Source organism: Mandrillus leucophaeus, unplaced genomic scaffold, assembly GCF_000951045.1.
Source record: "Mandrillus leucophaeus isolate KB7577 unplaced genomic scaffold, Mleu.le_1.0 Scaffold1237, whole genome shotgun sequence".
Taxonomy (NCBI): Eukaryota; Metazoa; Chordata; class Mammalia; order Primates; family Cercopithecidae; genus Mandrillus; species Mandrillus leucophaeus.
In genome coordinates, this window is record NW_012100732.1 from 417,604 (window position 1) to 431,937 (window position 14,334).

Genomic DNA, 14,334 nt, shown 5'->3' on the forward strand with positions numbered 1-14,334 from the left:
TGGAGGTGGGATTGGCTGCTCAGTGTATAGTGTTTATACAGCAAGTGAAACCAACCTGTACGTTGAGGGTGGCAGAGGGGGTAGGGAAAGGAAGGGCTGCCCTGAGATGAATAACCTGCTGAGCTGGTTAGACAGGTTCCGAGATAGCACTTTCCCCAGACCTGGTGCAGTGAGGGAGCCCTCAGCTGGGGGCCTCACCCTCATCCTGTGGGTGCCATCTGGAGTTTTAGAAAGTCAATTCTCAGCTGATTCTATGCCCCTTTCCCATCCCGCTTCACCTCTTCCTACTCTATATAGTTTTTTAAATAAAAATTACTACATAAATAACATTTTAATATAATTTAATAGATATCAAAATGGAAAAAATATTAAACTGTTCCCTACCATTCAAATAATGTCTTCTCCTTGTTTTCTTTTTGTCCTTGTTATGTGTATACATGTACTTTCCAAATCTGTAGTCCCAAGAGATATGCAATTTAGTCCTCTGATTTTGTATGCTTAATATCATATAATTTATCCCATTTTAAATTTTTACTGTATTGTCATCTTTACTATCACTTTAATAGATTTTCTTAGTAAAAGTATCAGAATTGACCTAACTATTTTTCAATTCTTAAATACTTTTTCTGTATTGTAAATAATGAGCTACAATTTTTTAGGAAGGGGTGTTGAATTTTTATTGCATCAAAACTCTTCAGAATTTGTTGAGAAGCTAACTAGGTTTTTAAATGAACTGTATTAATATATCTAATATTTAATTTTCCTTAAATCATTCTTACATTTTAAGTTATCTTGAAAATTAAACAATGACTGAAGTTTATGTGTGTATGCCTTATAACTCCTGGCAGAGTACTTGGCACATAAAAGGTGCTCACAATTACTTAAAGAACAAAAGTTTGGTCCTTAAAATGAGTGGATTCAATTAGAGGACTACTTACAATCTTTCCCCCAAAAGCACTAGCATTTTTTTTTTAAATTGTCATGATCAGCATAAGACTCAGATTGTTTCTTGACAGCATACTGGTGAACACAGGCTTTGCGTTTTGCCTTTGGTCACATGATAAACATCTTAATTCTGGTGCTTGCTAGTTTGAGTGCCTTTGAATAACTTTATATAAATGTAAGTCAGTGTTTTTACATAAATGTCTCCATAAAAACCAGTTCCAATGGCTCAGAAACTTTTGTTTGTTATCTTTTCATTGCTGATTAATAAATTACCACATTCTTGGCTCCATTTGATTTTCTACTTAGGTTGTGTGCCATTTCCCTTGTTCATAATATTCCCTAAAAATCTGACTAGCAAGAGGAATTGAAGCTTTTTTTTTTTTTTTTTTTTAATTGAATCTTTCTTTTGAAGACCCAGGAAAGAAAATAGCCTGATGGAAAAAAAATCTCAAATGATGAAAGTATTTTCAGAAAGAGTGCAGAAAACAACCTACTAGATTGTGTTTTCAGGTCTGCACAAGGTGTGGTTTTGAGGTGAGAAGGATAAGGGAGGAAGATGATGGAATGGTGTAAACAATCCAGAAAGAGATCAAGAATATTTGAATATGGAAAGGAACGTGTCAGAAGGCTGATGTTTCAGGAAGGTTATGCCGGGAGAGTAACCACATAATCAGAGGTCAGAGAATAGCTGCATTGTAGTGCCTGAGTTATCTGACTGCCCGTGCTGCTGTGCCTGCTCTGCATAGCTCTCCATGGCAGTGTTTCTGCTCCATTGTCAAAGTCTCTGTGACAAGGAGTCTGATTGTGATGCCCTGTACCACTTGGGGAGAGGCTGTCTAGTTCCTCTAAGCATCATCCCATGGATGCCATTTTAGACTTTTTAAAAAGTCATAAGCTCAGTTACCTTTTTTTATTCTGTTTATTCTAAATCCTCTTTCTTGTGTGCTATGGGTTTGGTATTGGGCATGTGGTACCATGTGCTATACAAGTAGATGTCTTAACCTGGCATATTTTGGAGTATGGTAGCCACTTCTGAGTTTCAAAGATTTCTGAGCTTGACTAAGTTATTTTTCTGCTCGTAAGCTTTCATTGTGTTCTCACAAATTGTCAAGGGTAAAATGATAGCAGTGTGCAGTGCTCCTTTCTTAACAAATTGAGTTCAAGCCATAGGACACATCTGAGCCTCATCTCCCACTCATGTGTTCGCTAGGCTGGGTGGCACCAGAGCTTGAGATCTTTTGAGTTCCCAGATCTAAATCCAAAGCTGAATGTTCGGCCACACATGCTGTTGCTTTCCTGACGTCTGTTTGATGCTGTTTGTGAAGACACTTGATTCTTGCACCACAGTGCTGATGCAATATCTCTGGCTGGACTATGTATGCATTCTCTGAGCTAGGGACAGGCAAACACTTGCCTGATTTGACTGAGATATCCTGGGCTGCAGGGCCCTCGGCTTCTGGTGGTAGGAGCAAGAATGACTCATGGCCTAGAGGCAGAGAATGGAGACAAACAATTGCCTCTTTCTGCCAGCCTCAGAAACCATTCCTGCCCAGAGCCAAGGCGAGCCTGCTGCTCAAAGGCTCTAAAGGAAATCCTTTCACTGTCTCAGCATGCGCCCTTCTGACTGCCTATAGATAAGGTGCTTCCTCTGGGTTTGCTGCTCCTGATAACCCTGCAGGCTGAAGACATCCTGTCTGAAGGCAGCAGCTGCTATTCTACTCCAGCTGACTGCCCTTTTAGGCCCAGTAATGCTAGATATTCTCATTTTTCACAAGACTCAAAATCCAGATTTAAAGAGTTAAAGACGTCTGCGTTTAAAATATTAGCAGCTAATTTAAGTTTTTTTAAATGCTGTGTGAATCATAGAGTACATACGTATAGGTCAAGCCTGGCCTGCAGGCCTCTAATCTGCAACCTCTCCTCTAGACTTGGCCCCTTCCACAGTCTGGAATAACTCTAGGGGGACTTGGGGAAAGCCACATCAATGAGCATAGCCCAAACTTTGTGCTTAGAGGGGCTCCAAGAACCCCAGTTGAGCTGTCTCTCTCCATAGTGTTCTCTTGACCAATGTCAACCTCCCTCCAGGAGCACAAGAGGTGAGGAGTTAGTTCCCTACCCAGTTCATGAACAATGTACTCATTGTATCCCCAGCCACAACATCCTCAGCCTGTCCCTGCTCAAGGCTGACCTCCCAACTCGTATCTATTTTTGTCTACACATGAACTCATCTAGCCTCCAGAAAGAACAAAAAGACCTCTCTTGGGGTTAGACAGGCAAACCAGAACCAACCAGAGCCAGCAAAGGGGCAGGTCCACATGAGCCCACCTAGATTATGAACACTTTTCAGGGCAAAATAATGTTTCTATTTTGCAGCCCATGGCAGGATATGGGATGGGAAGGGAATATGATAGCTACAAGTATCTCTCAGGACTGCTACAAGCATCTCATAGCTGTCAACATAGACATATAGACATACCTTGTAGCTGTCTGTATAGACAGCTACAAGCATCTCTCAGGACTGCCTATGGAAGCACCTAGTCAGATGTGGTCTTAGACTCACTGAGCATGTCTGGATTGCCCAGGAAACTTTCCCCATTAAGAAGAGACATTTCTTGGCCAGGCACTGTGGCTCACGCCTGTAATCCCAGCACTTTGGGAGGCCGAGGTGGGCAGATAACCTGAGGTCAGGAGTTCGAGACCAGCCTGACCAACATGGTGAAACCCTGTCTCTACTAAAAATACAAAATTAGCCAGGTGTGGTGGTACATGCCTGTAATCCCAGCTACTTGGGAGGCTGAGGCAGGAGAATCGCTTGAACCCAGGAGATGGAGGTTGCAGTGAGCCAAGATCACGCCATTGCACTCTAGCCTGGGCAACAAGAATGAAACTCAAGAAAATAAAATAAAATGAAGAGACATTTCTCAAAAGGATCTTTAAGGGAGGGACAGTCCATGTCAGTTTTCACTGGTCTGGTATTGTCTGAGCCTGAAAGTAGAACTCACAGCACTGGGCCCTGCCTCTTTGGTCCTTAAGCAGATCAAGGCATTGCTCAGCTGCACACTGAGGCTATCAGAGGCCAGGGCCCAGAATTGTACCCTAGGGTTTCAGGCACGGACCAGCAATGTTCTCGTGACTGGCTCAAACTATGCTGGCAATAAAAATCTCTGTATCATGGGGAGGGTTTCCCTGGTCTGTGATATACTTGAGGCCCGTGGTGGCATTTTCTAAAGTAGCCACTGTGAGCTCACTGGGGTCTAGTAGGTTCTGCACCCTTCTCTAGAGGAAGAGGATCTCTGGGAAGAAGCTGATGCTACTCAGTGGATAAGAGGTTTTACATGGAGCTGGTGGCCAAATGGAGCATTTTCCAGAGACTGGCCATTTACAGATATAATCCATATAAACAGAAACAATGTTCAGTGTCAAAACAATACAGGGAAAGGGAGCACTATGGGGAGGAAGTAAGGATGCAAACCTTGTGAGGACATAATCCTGCTTTTGGGAAATCTTGGACAACACCAGCCTCTATTTCCATCCTCCCTACTGAGCCAGAGCTTCAGGGTTTAGGCAACTTCATTTTTTTGACTTTTAGGTGAGGTTGGGGAGTGACAAATATAGGGGATTAAGAGTTCATGGATATGAGTTTCTGTAGATTCGCTATTTGCTGTTGATCTGGGAAAGTCAGTGCACCTGTTTTCTTACTAGTAGAGATTGAGGATGACAATATGGACTCTGTATTGCCCACCTCTTACTTCTCAGAGTTATAGTAAAGTTATTCCAGTGTTATTAAGCACGTGCTATCACACAGTTGGACATTGTGAGTCAAGACACTGAGCAGGAGGTCGTGGGCCTAAGACTTAGGCCTAGTAGCTGCCTGGTAAATTTCCCAGGAGTGCCTTTAAGCAGGTATTTCTATCTCAAAGAGAATATTAAACAGAGCTGTGTACATGTTCCGGTGGGAACACAAATCTCTCTGAGGTGGGTAAGACACTGATTCAGAAGTGAAGAAAACAGGAATTTTTCAAATATTCCCCAAAATTCCCTCTGGGGATTTATGAGCTAATGAGTTTCTTCACGCTTATCCGATGTGATGTTGGGTATCCAGACTACAGGGCAAAGTAGATACTTTAACTCTATTTTACAGATAAGAGTGAGGTTCAGAGAGATGATTGAGTTACTGAGGACTGAGTCTGGACTCAAACTCGAGTTGACTACAAGCACCTCTTCTCTGCATAGTGTTACTCATGAAAGAGACTTCCCTGCAAGACCTGGGCCTTTTACTTCAAAGGGCAAAGAGACTTATTTTTCCTTTTATGCCTTTCCATTGCCCACTCTTTCATTCTGGTTTCAGGTTGCCAGTCTGGCTGCAGTCCTCTGTCATTGGTCAGTAACTCCCTGGGTCATATTCCACACTTAAAGATAGAGGTAATTGCTTCAAGATGTGGCCCTTTAAGGAGAAAATAGGTTGAAAGGCAAATTCTTTTTTTCAGCTTTAGTCAGAACCTGAGTTTTGGAAAAAGGAAATGATGAGTTGCTCCGAGATACAAACTTTCTTTCATCTCTTAGAAAGAAGAAGTATTTGTCCTTCTGAAAAGGTTAGTGGCAGTTTTGTCCATTGATTTTTTTGTAAACATTTATTACCCAGTTTCATGGTCCATCACAGTGAGTAAAACAAACCACCCTCCCCCAGACCACCTCCCTCTTCATTTGCACAGGCAACCTTCAAACAATTGAGAGCAGAAGCAGAAGGCCGCCTGTGAAGCCTTTGCCCCTTATCCTCAGCTCACTGCCTCCCCTCAACTTCCTCCTCATACACTGCGGTAGCTGCATGACTCCAACAGAATTCCACCCTGAAGGTCAGGAAGCCTTCAGCAGGGGGCAAGCATTGCCTGGCGAGGATGTGGGTGTTCCAGACAGCCTGGATCACAGTTCACTCCAGTCTTGAGAATGAGAATAAGGGCTCCAAGAATGTTTTCCTTACAGGATAGACAGAATAAAGGCAGCCAGCAAAGGAGATGGAGAAGAAAAAAGAAAGGTCAGGAAAACCTGAAGCAAGGAAGATGGGGTGGCTAGGAGTACCTTACATTGAATGGATGAAGGGCGAGCCAGTTAAGATATGAGAAATGCAAGCTGCATCTCAAAGTTTGTACATTGGTTTCAGGATTATTTCTGTGCCCTAGTTAGTGAAGGCAGAAGCCAGGTTCAGGCAGGCAGATATCTTATTGAGGAGTGACACACATACACCCACATGTACCCACACCCACCCACCTACTCACCCACCCATACACACACACACACACACACACCTCATACCTACTCACCTACACATACATACACACACACCCCATACCTACTCACCCACCCATACACACATACACACCCCACACACACCTACTCACCCACCCATACACACACACACACACACACACACACACACACATGCATCTGTCCAGCAAGAGGACATGGGAGTTGATGGTGGTAGCTTTGAGTGCAAGGTCAAGACGGAAGTTTCTTTAGAATGTCAGAAATTTGATCATGTTTATAGCCTGAGGAATGGGAGCTGATGGTTAGGGAGAGATTAAATGCCTGCCAGAGTGGATGATTGATGGCCCTAACCTAGAGTAGCACAGAGCTTGGTAGGAACTTGCTCAAAGGCAGTATAGAAGTGAGGGAGAGTCTGGGACCATGTGAGCAGGAGCCATTCTGAGTTACCAGCTGGAGGGAGAAACAGGATCAGAACTCAGAGAACAGGGCCAAAGGCTGCTGGTTGACCAGGGAGTTACCGTAAGGTTTATCAAGTTGTATGGGGATGTATGAAGAGTCAGGAGGCTGAGAAATAGCCAGAAATGGGAAGGTCAGTCAGGGGCAATTCAGGAACAAATTCTGGAAGCATTATATCCTTTGATGGTTACTTTTTATGTGCACCTGGAAGTGTTCTGAGCTAGGGAACAGTTTTCAAAGATGAAAGAAGCCTGTAGAAAAGATAGCAATGTGCAATTGTGGCAATTTATCCTTGGAAAGGAACTATGGGCTTGCTGTTTCTAGACAGGGATTTAAGATATATGAATGAAAGATGATGCTAGGAAACTTTGAAATAGAACTTACATTCATTCAGTGAACAGATGCATTTTATCTTTTCAGCAAATATGAGGAGAGATTATTTGAGGAGAAGAGGGGGACATGGTAGGGGTTTAGGGCTTGAGCAGAGCAGAAAAGACTTGGAACAGTTTCTGAAAGGAATCGGACAGAGACAAACACAAGTTTTGCCAGGCAGTATTGGAAGATCAGCTGTAATTAGATAGCATAAATTTGTATGGAAACCAACTGGCATCAAGTTACTTTTACTAGCAATTTTTAAGCTGTGGAGAGTGGAATCAGACAAAAGACTAACAAATGCACACGAGGCCTGGTACAGGGTTGATATCCCATGAGGATTTTCTGCTGTAGGTATGAATACAATTGAAATGACTCACCTCAAGGTACAGAGTGGATAAGGAGAACAATGTTGCTTCAAGGAAGTTGATAAACCAGGAAAATAGAGTTACTAAGTAACTAGTGGCCACAGAAGAACTTAGAGGTTGAGTGAGCAAGTGGGACAGATGAAAGGTCAGAAGATTGTGACCAGAGAGAATTTCAGAGCTGAAGATTTTAGAAGCAAAGCAAACACATTCTGGACACACGTGAGATCCAAGTTGTGACTGTGCTGCTGAAAAGCTGAACGAAATGGAAAGCAAAGCCTATTGGAGCTGAGGTCAAAGAATGTGAAGCCAGAGTGGATGCTGAATAGAAAAATTAATAACAAGGATGTGGAAGCTATTGAGGAGGTGGAATGCGCCTAAAGTAGGTAGAAAATCTGTTGATCAAGAAAAAAGCCTGAAGGAAGCGGGTTAGTTCCTTCGGTTTGGGGAGAATGTGGTATAAGTGAAGAGCACTGCCTTACAATAGGAGGATAGATGTGGATGGTCGGGGGGCCAAATAGTGGGTTGGAAGCAGCCCTGGAATATAGGGAGCACAGTGTTCTGTAAGTTGGGCTGGTAGAAGCTGAGTGGTCTCCATCTGAAATGACTGGGAAGAATGTGTAATATTGTTGAAAGCACAAGATTCACTTTATGTTGGAAGCAGAAGGAGCAGTTGAGGATGTAGGATAAGTTAACGCCTATTAAAACACACAGTTTAGAGATCACAGTTCATAATAGTGGCTAAGGGCCTTGCTGGATCTGGAGATGGGGAAGTAGAGCTGGACTGGGATAAGTTTGTTGAAGGCTGATTTTGAGTTTAGGGACCAGAACAGTAATTATGACAGGGACAAGGGGAAGATGATCATGAAAGGTAGAAGCACATGCTAATAGATATAAGCTGAAGAGAATAAGTAATGTTCTATTATCAGTGAACTATATGAAATTAAGCAACCTCAGGTTTCTTTTTTTTTTTTGAGACGGAGTCTTGCTCAGTCACCCAGTCTGGAGTGCGGTGGCATGATCTCGGCTCTCTGCAAGCTCTGCCTCCCGGGTTCACGCCATTTTCCTGCCTCAGCCTCCAGAGTAGCTGGGACTACAGGCGCCCGCCACTATACCCAGCTAGTTTTTTTTTTGTATTTTTAGTAGAGACGGGGTTTCACCGTGTTAGCCAGGATGGTCTCGATCTCCTGACCTCGTGATCCGCCCGTCTCGGCCTCCCAAAGTGCTGGGATTACAGGCGTGAACCACCGCACCCGGCCACAACCTCAGGTTTCTAATTAAAATGTTAGAGTGTCCAATTGTGAATGTCTATTTGGAATGTTAGTGTGACTAATTCAAACACTGGCACGACCAATTGGAATGGCTATTGGAACTAGTGAAAATATTGTCTTCATCAGCTGGAACATTGGTATGACCAATCACAACCTGGTAGTTAAAATAGGGATTTTGGCCATGATGGAAGCAGAGTAGACTCTTAGCTTTCAAAAGAGATATATTGTGAAACTTTTAAAAATCACATCAAAGCAATATTTTGAATGCTGATCAGAAGACAAAACTGCGTGAATATCTTTTTTTTTTTTTTTTTTTAAGACAGGGTCTCACTGTGTCGCCTAGGCTGGAGTACTATGGCATGATCACAGCTCACTGCAGCCTCAGCCTCCCAGGTTCAATCAGTCCTCCCACCTCAGCCTCTCAAGTAGCTGGGACTATAGGCCCATGCCACCACGGGTGCCAATTTTTTTTTTTTTTTTTTTTTAGAGACAGGATTCCACTGTGTTGCCTAGGCAGATTTCAGACTCCTGGGGGCTCAAATGATCCACCTACCTCAGCCTCCCAAAGTGCTAGGATTACAGGCATGAGCCACTGTGCCCAGGCTGAGCATCATCTTAAGATGTTCAATCACTCAACAGGAGCTTTGTTTTATTAGTAACTGTCATGTGTCTAGGCACTGGCATCTGGTAGGTGTTTAAAAACATATTTGTTGAATGAAAGAATGAAGTCTCATGGAGGATGTTTTTTCCCTGAGATCTTAGTAGTCTAAAGACATTTTCTTGTGGACCTTGACCTGTGCACTTGTTCCTCTTCCCCTTTGCATTGGCAGCTGGGAGGCTCACACATACATTATAGTCTATCTCTAGCTGTTTATAGAAGTTTATGGCATAGATTTGCTACTGACTGTAACTCTGACTTTAACTTATTTTCCTACCTGCTTTAATTTTTATGATTTATTTTTTAACTTGAAAATATCTATTTTGCAAACTGCCTAAAAACATTTTGGGAACAAGGTGGGTAGGCAGAAGGATAGAGAACTAGAGAATGAGGTAATAAAGGAAAAGAGGGAGGTAGGGAAAGGAAAGAAGGGGAAGAGAGTAGGTGGTGTGGGGGATGATTACATCTTAAGATACTCATGTACTCAAGACTCAGAGAACTTACTGTGTGTGCCCTCACACTCAGGGAAGAACTGCTTAAGGCCCTTTGTGGCCTGCATAGCCTTAGCACTAGGCCCTGATAGGTAGTATGTGCTCAATGAAGTCTTGGCAATTTGAGTGGACATTTCCTGGGCTCACTGAATGTTTGTTGATTGCCTATTTTAGCATGTTTTTTTAAAATGTCTCTTAAAATGCTTGGACTTCTTTCTGTGTTTGGGAAACTGTGTAATACAATAGACTAAAATGAGTTCTGGAGTCAAACAGAGTTTTGTTTGAAAACTAACTCTGCTGGCCAGGCGTGGTGGTTCACGCCTATAATCCCAGCACTTTGGGAGGCTGAGGTGGGTGAATTACTGGAGATCAGGAGTTCAAGACCAGCCTGGCCAACATGGTGAAAGCCAGTCTCTACTAAAAATACAAAATTAGCTGGGTGTGGTGATGGGCGCCTGTAATCCTGGCTACTCAGGAGGCTGAGGCAGGAGAATCGCTTGAACCTGGGAGGTGGAGCTTGTGGTGAGCCAAGATCGCGCCATTGTACTCCAGCCTGGGCAAAAAGAGTGAAACTCCATCTCAAAAAAAAAAAGAAAGAAAGAATAACTAACTTGGCTGCTGATTGGCTTGTGTCCTTGGCCAAAAGATTTACATACTCTCTCTTGGCCTATTTCCTTATCTGTAGAATTGGGATAATATTTACTGCCAACTCACTGGGAGGGTTTATTAAGAAGATGTATACAAAAGCACCAGCAGTCTCTGGTACAGAAGAGGCACTCAAAATATTTCAGTTCTCCAGTGCATTGGACACACATCTGGCTGACTCCTAGTGGCCAAGTAGCCTGTGCTCTGGCTGCAGTGCTCTGCCTCTGCCTTGTGAGCCAGCTTCCAGTCCGGCTGGCCCAGGAAGAGCTGGCCTCCTTAGTCCCAGAGCTTGGGGAGCTTATTATGCTGAGTTGCTGGACTTCTAGATAGATACCCATCCCCTCAGACTAGCAGATGAACAGTTTGTTGCCTGCCTTTCCCAGGTAGGCTGTTTCCCAGGCTGTTGGCCTGGGGAATCATGTATTCCAAGTCAAAAATTTCTGTCCTGCATGGTTTGATTCATGATCTGAGGACAGTTCCAAATCTGTGACCTCGTAGTGGCTGAGTCAGGGTGTTGAGATTGCCATTCTTGTGCTGAGCTTGGGTTGCCCAAGATGATACAAAATGGTCAAACCATGGCAGGATATTGCATATTCTTCTGTTCATTTGGCCCATTGCTATTCCTGGTTGCTGTGTCTATTCTTGCCACAACCTGTGTAGCCAGTGTCTACCATGTGCCAGGATTTTGGACCTTACAGGACATTGTCCTTTGCCAATGGAAAAAATATGTTGCCCTGGACTTTAGGAAATGCTCCTGATTTTTGAGGTCCTTTATAATCATATTAGTTCTAAGTGGGTGTCTTGTCTATCATCTTTATTTTTTACCTTGTTTATGCTTATTAAGTGTTTTTATTAGTGACAGGTTTGTTGTCAAAGACCTGGGTTATTTGGTTATAGTCTGCTACTGTTCTAGTGATGGCAAGACTAGTAATAAGCTTCCTGGTCTGTCCTCACAATTGGGAAAGAACAATCTTATTTACATTCCAGAGTGGCCAGATTATAATTTTGGAATAGCCCAGGAAAGATCCATCTCACATAAGATTCATATGTAATCATTCAATACTCTTTGAACATCTACTTTGTGCTCTAGCTCCTGTCTAGGTTCATTGCAGTGAAGTCCTGTATTCAAACATGTTAAAGACTGGGCTGAGCATTGGTTGAGCCCAGAAAGTGACCTAGACATTTTGGCTTTGAAAAAAATATATTGTTAAGCGTTTTTGTTTGTTTTGATAGAGAGGACCTGCTGCTTTGTCTTTTAAAAAAATTGATAAATTTGGTTCTTTGAAAGTATCCATTCGCTTTTCTCTACATGGAAATAATGAATAATGGTCTCTATGGGCAAGCATATTTGAGAAATGTAGCTCACCTTGTCTATCAAAGCATAGTGGGTGGTATCGGGGGTGTGCTATTCCTGATAGCCCAGCATCAGCCCAGGCCCATCCATAATAGGCCTGTGACTCATATGTACCAGTCTCAATTCTGTGTTGTTGAACACACAATTTAGGTATTGCCTTATGTGCTGTAGATGAAGCCAGAGCTGTTCTTATTGCCATGGTGGTTTCTGATTTCAAGATCTGTTTTTGCTTGCAGGAGCTGCTAAGCCGCACATCTCTTGAGACCCAGAAGCTTGATCTGATGACTGAAGTGTCTGAGCTGAAGCTCAAGCTGGTTGGCATGGAGAAGGAGCAGAGAGAGCAGGAGGAGAAGCAGAGAAAAGCAGAGGTGAGGGTGAACTTGTACTGTCTTAAGCTCAGACCTGAGAAGGCTGTCATAATGTGAATTTAGGCTGTCTTGTCAACTCCCAGCCTGGAAGCTATTGGGTGCCAGAAATATCTATACACTAGAGATGCAGTGATCTGTTAATACCAAGTTATCAAGTTTTGCTGTGGCTGCAAATTTCAGCAATATCCAAACCACCCAGTTTTGGCTCTAAGGCTTTATCTGCCCTCAAACTGCTGACAAGGATGGAAAGAGAAGCAATAGTTGGGGAAGAATAAGACAAAATATGGAGGGACACAAGATGTCTTCTGTGAGAACCAAGGAAATGACGACGTACCATAATGAAGTTGGCCTCCCAACAGCCCATTGTCACTAGATCCAAGGAGTCTGGAAACATTTCTTGACGTGCATTTCCCTGACCCAGGTGGAACCTCAGGTTATGTGTTTCTTTTCTCCTGATGGGTCTTATGGAGCGGCCATCTGAAGGCCTTCTCTTAGAGAATGTTTTCCTAATTTTGTTTTTCAGTCTTTGTATGCCATTGGCTGGAACATGCCAGACTTTTTAAAATAAATGTTTACAGAATTTTAGACTCAGACTCCTTTGAGAGCAGGCAGCCTGTTTTAACCTTAGATAACTGTCTTCTTGTGCCTCTACCTTTAAGTTCTTGTATTCACACCAACAATGAGAGATATGAAAGAAGATAGGTTTTAGGTTTAGAAACACCTTGCTCATTTACTGACCTAACTACTTGTTAGCAGTAAAATGGATAACTGTGTGGTAAAGTCCAAATAAAATCATGGAAGTTAAGTACCTGTCATAGTATTTGGCATTTTGTCAGTACCTGGTATGTCTTCATCTCCTTCCTACATTTAGGCCAAAGACAGATATTGTTCCCTTCTGATAAGTGCCAGCATTAGTGCATACTGAAACCTGCCATGTTTGCTGAGTAAACACACTGGTGATTAGAATATTTCTAATGTGCGAGCATATTCCTTGCATTGCTTTTGAGAACATGTTCATTAATTAGAAGTACAGTTGCCAAAAGAAGATATCCCCAATAACCTGAGAACAGTAGCTTATATTGATTAAGAGTCCAGGCTGATGAATCAGATCTCCTGGCTTTAAACTGAGCTCAGTGGCTTTGTGATCTGGGGCAAGTAATTTAACCTCCCAAACCCGTTTCTTCTTCTGTAAGATGGAGGTAGTAATACTTCCAATTTCTTTGGTTATTCTGAGGAGTGAATGAGACAATGTATGTGGAACTCTTAGCATAGTAATAGTTAGCTTTTATTGATCACTTACTGATAGTATTGTTAAGCATGTTGGAAATGAAAATGTAGACATAGATACGTTATTTACATATTGCAAAGTTTACACAGCCTGAAAGCTAATCTGTGTGAAGTGTTAGTTGAATTAAATGTTCAGGGAGAAGTAACTGAATTTTCTTCTGGTTTAAAGTTATTTTACCAATGTTTCAACATGCATGATTGTATGTGAGCACACATTAGGACTTCGGGGGCAGAATTCCATAAACTCTGTGAGAAGGCTTAAAGTGGCAGACACTCAACTCAAAATCAAGAAAAAAAGGGAGGAGAGAGACCTATGTCACGTAACTTGAAAAGTCTAGGGTTTAAAAAATGCAATATGACTAGATCCAGGTAATCTCACAGTGTCACTAGAAATTAGTCTCAGTTGTATTACTTGGTTCTGTTTTAGCCTTGTTCTCAAGAAGACTCTCCCCAGGTGGTGACACAGATAGCCATTGGTAGCTCCAGAATGATATCCTACCAGCCAGGCAACTTCTGCAGTCAAAGAGGTGCTTTCTCAAAGGTTCCAGCAAAAGCCCCAGGAGTGCATTTCATTGGGTCAATTTGGGTCATATACCTGGTTCTACACTAGTCACCTCTGGGATCCGTGCATGAGGGGTGGGGGGTGTGAGTATTAAAGTCAGCCCATCTGTGGAAGTATGCAGAGTTAGCACCAAGCTGGGATAATGCAGTCCTTTTAAAGGGACATCAGAAAGGAAGGAGAGCTCCCGCTTCTGGGATAAGAAGCACTAACACAGTCATCTTGCTGTTTGCTTTTTTCTTTCTTTTCTGAAGGATTAGTTTTAAATCTGAATTTCTTATTTTTGTTTTTCATTGGTCTG

The 14,334-nt window shown here is 42.6% G+C and overlaps 1 protein-coding gene across 4 annotated transcripts in view; it reads left to right on the forward strand.

Annotated features, from left to right (window-relative positions):
- Positions 1-14,334, forward strand: part of PPFIBP2 (PTPRF interacting protein, binding protein 2 (liprin beta 2)) — a 146,656-nt gene that overhangs the window by 84,202 nt on the left and 48,120 nt on the right. For 3 of the 4 annotated variants that reach the window (XM_011971666.1, XM_011971667.1, XM_011971668.1), the window contains one exon: positions 12,056-12,187. In XM_011971666.1, the coding sequence (XP_011827056.1) occupies positions 12,056-12,187 (132 nt within the window). Of the gene's footprint in view, positions 1-6,838; positions 7,783-12,055; positions 12,188-14,334 lie in introns of those variants that run through there. The other variant, XM_011971669.1, reaches the window with a different exon arrangement.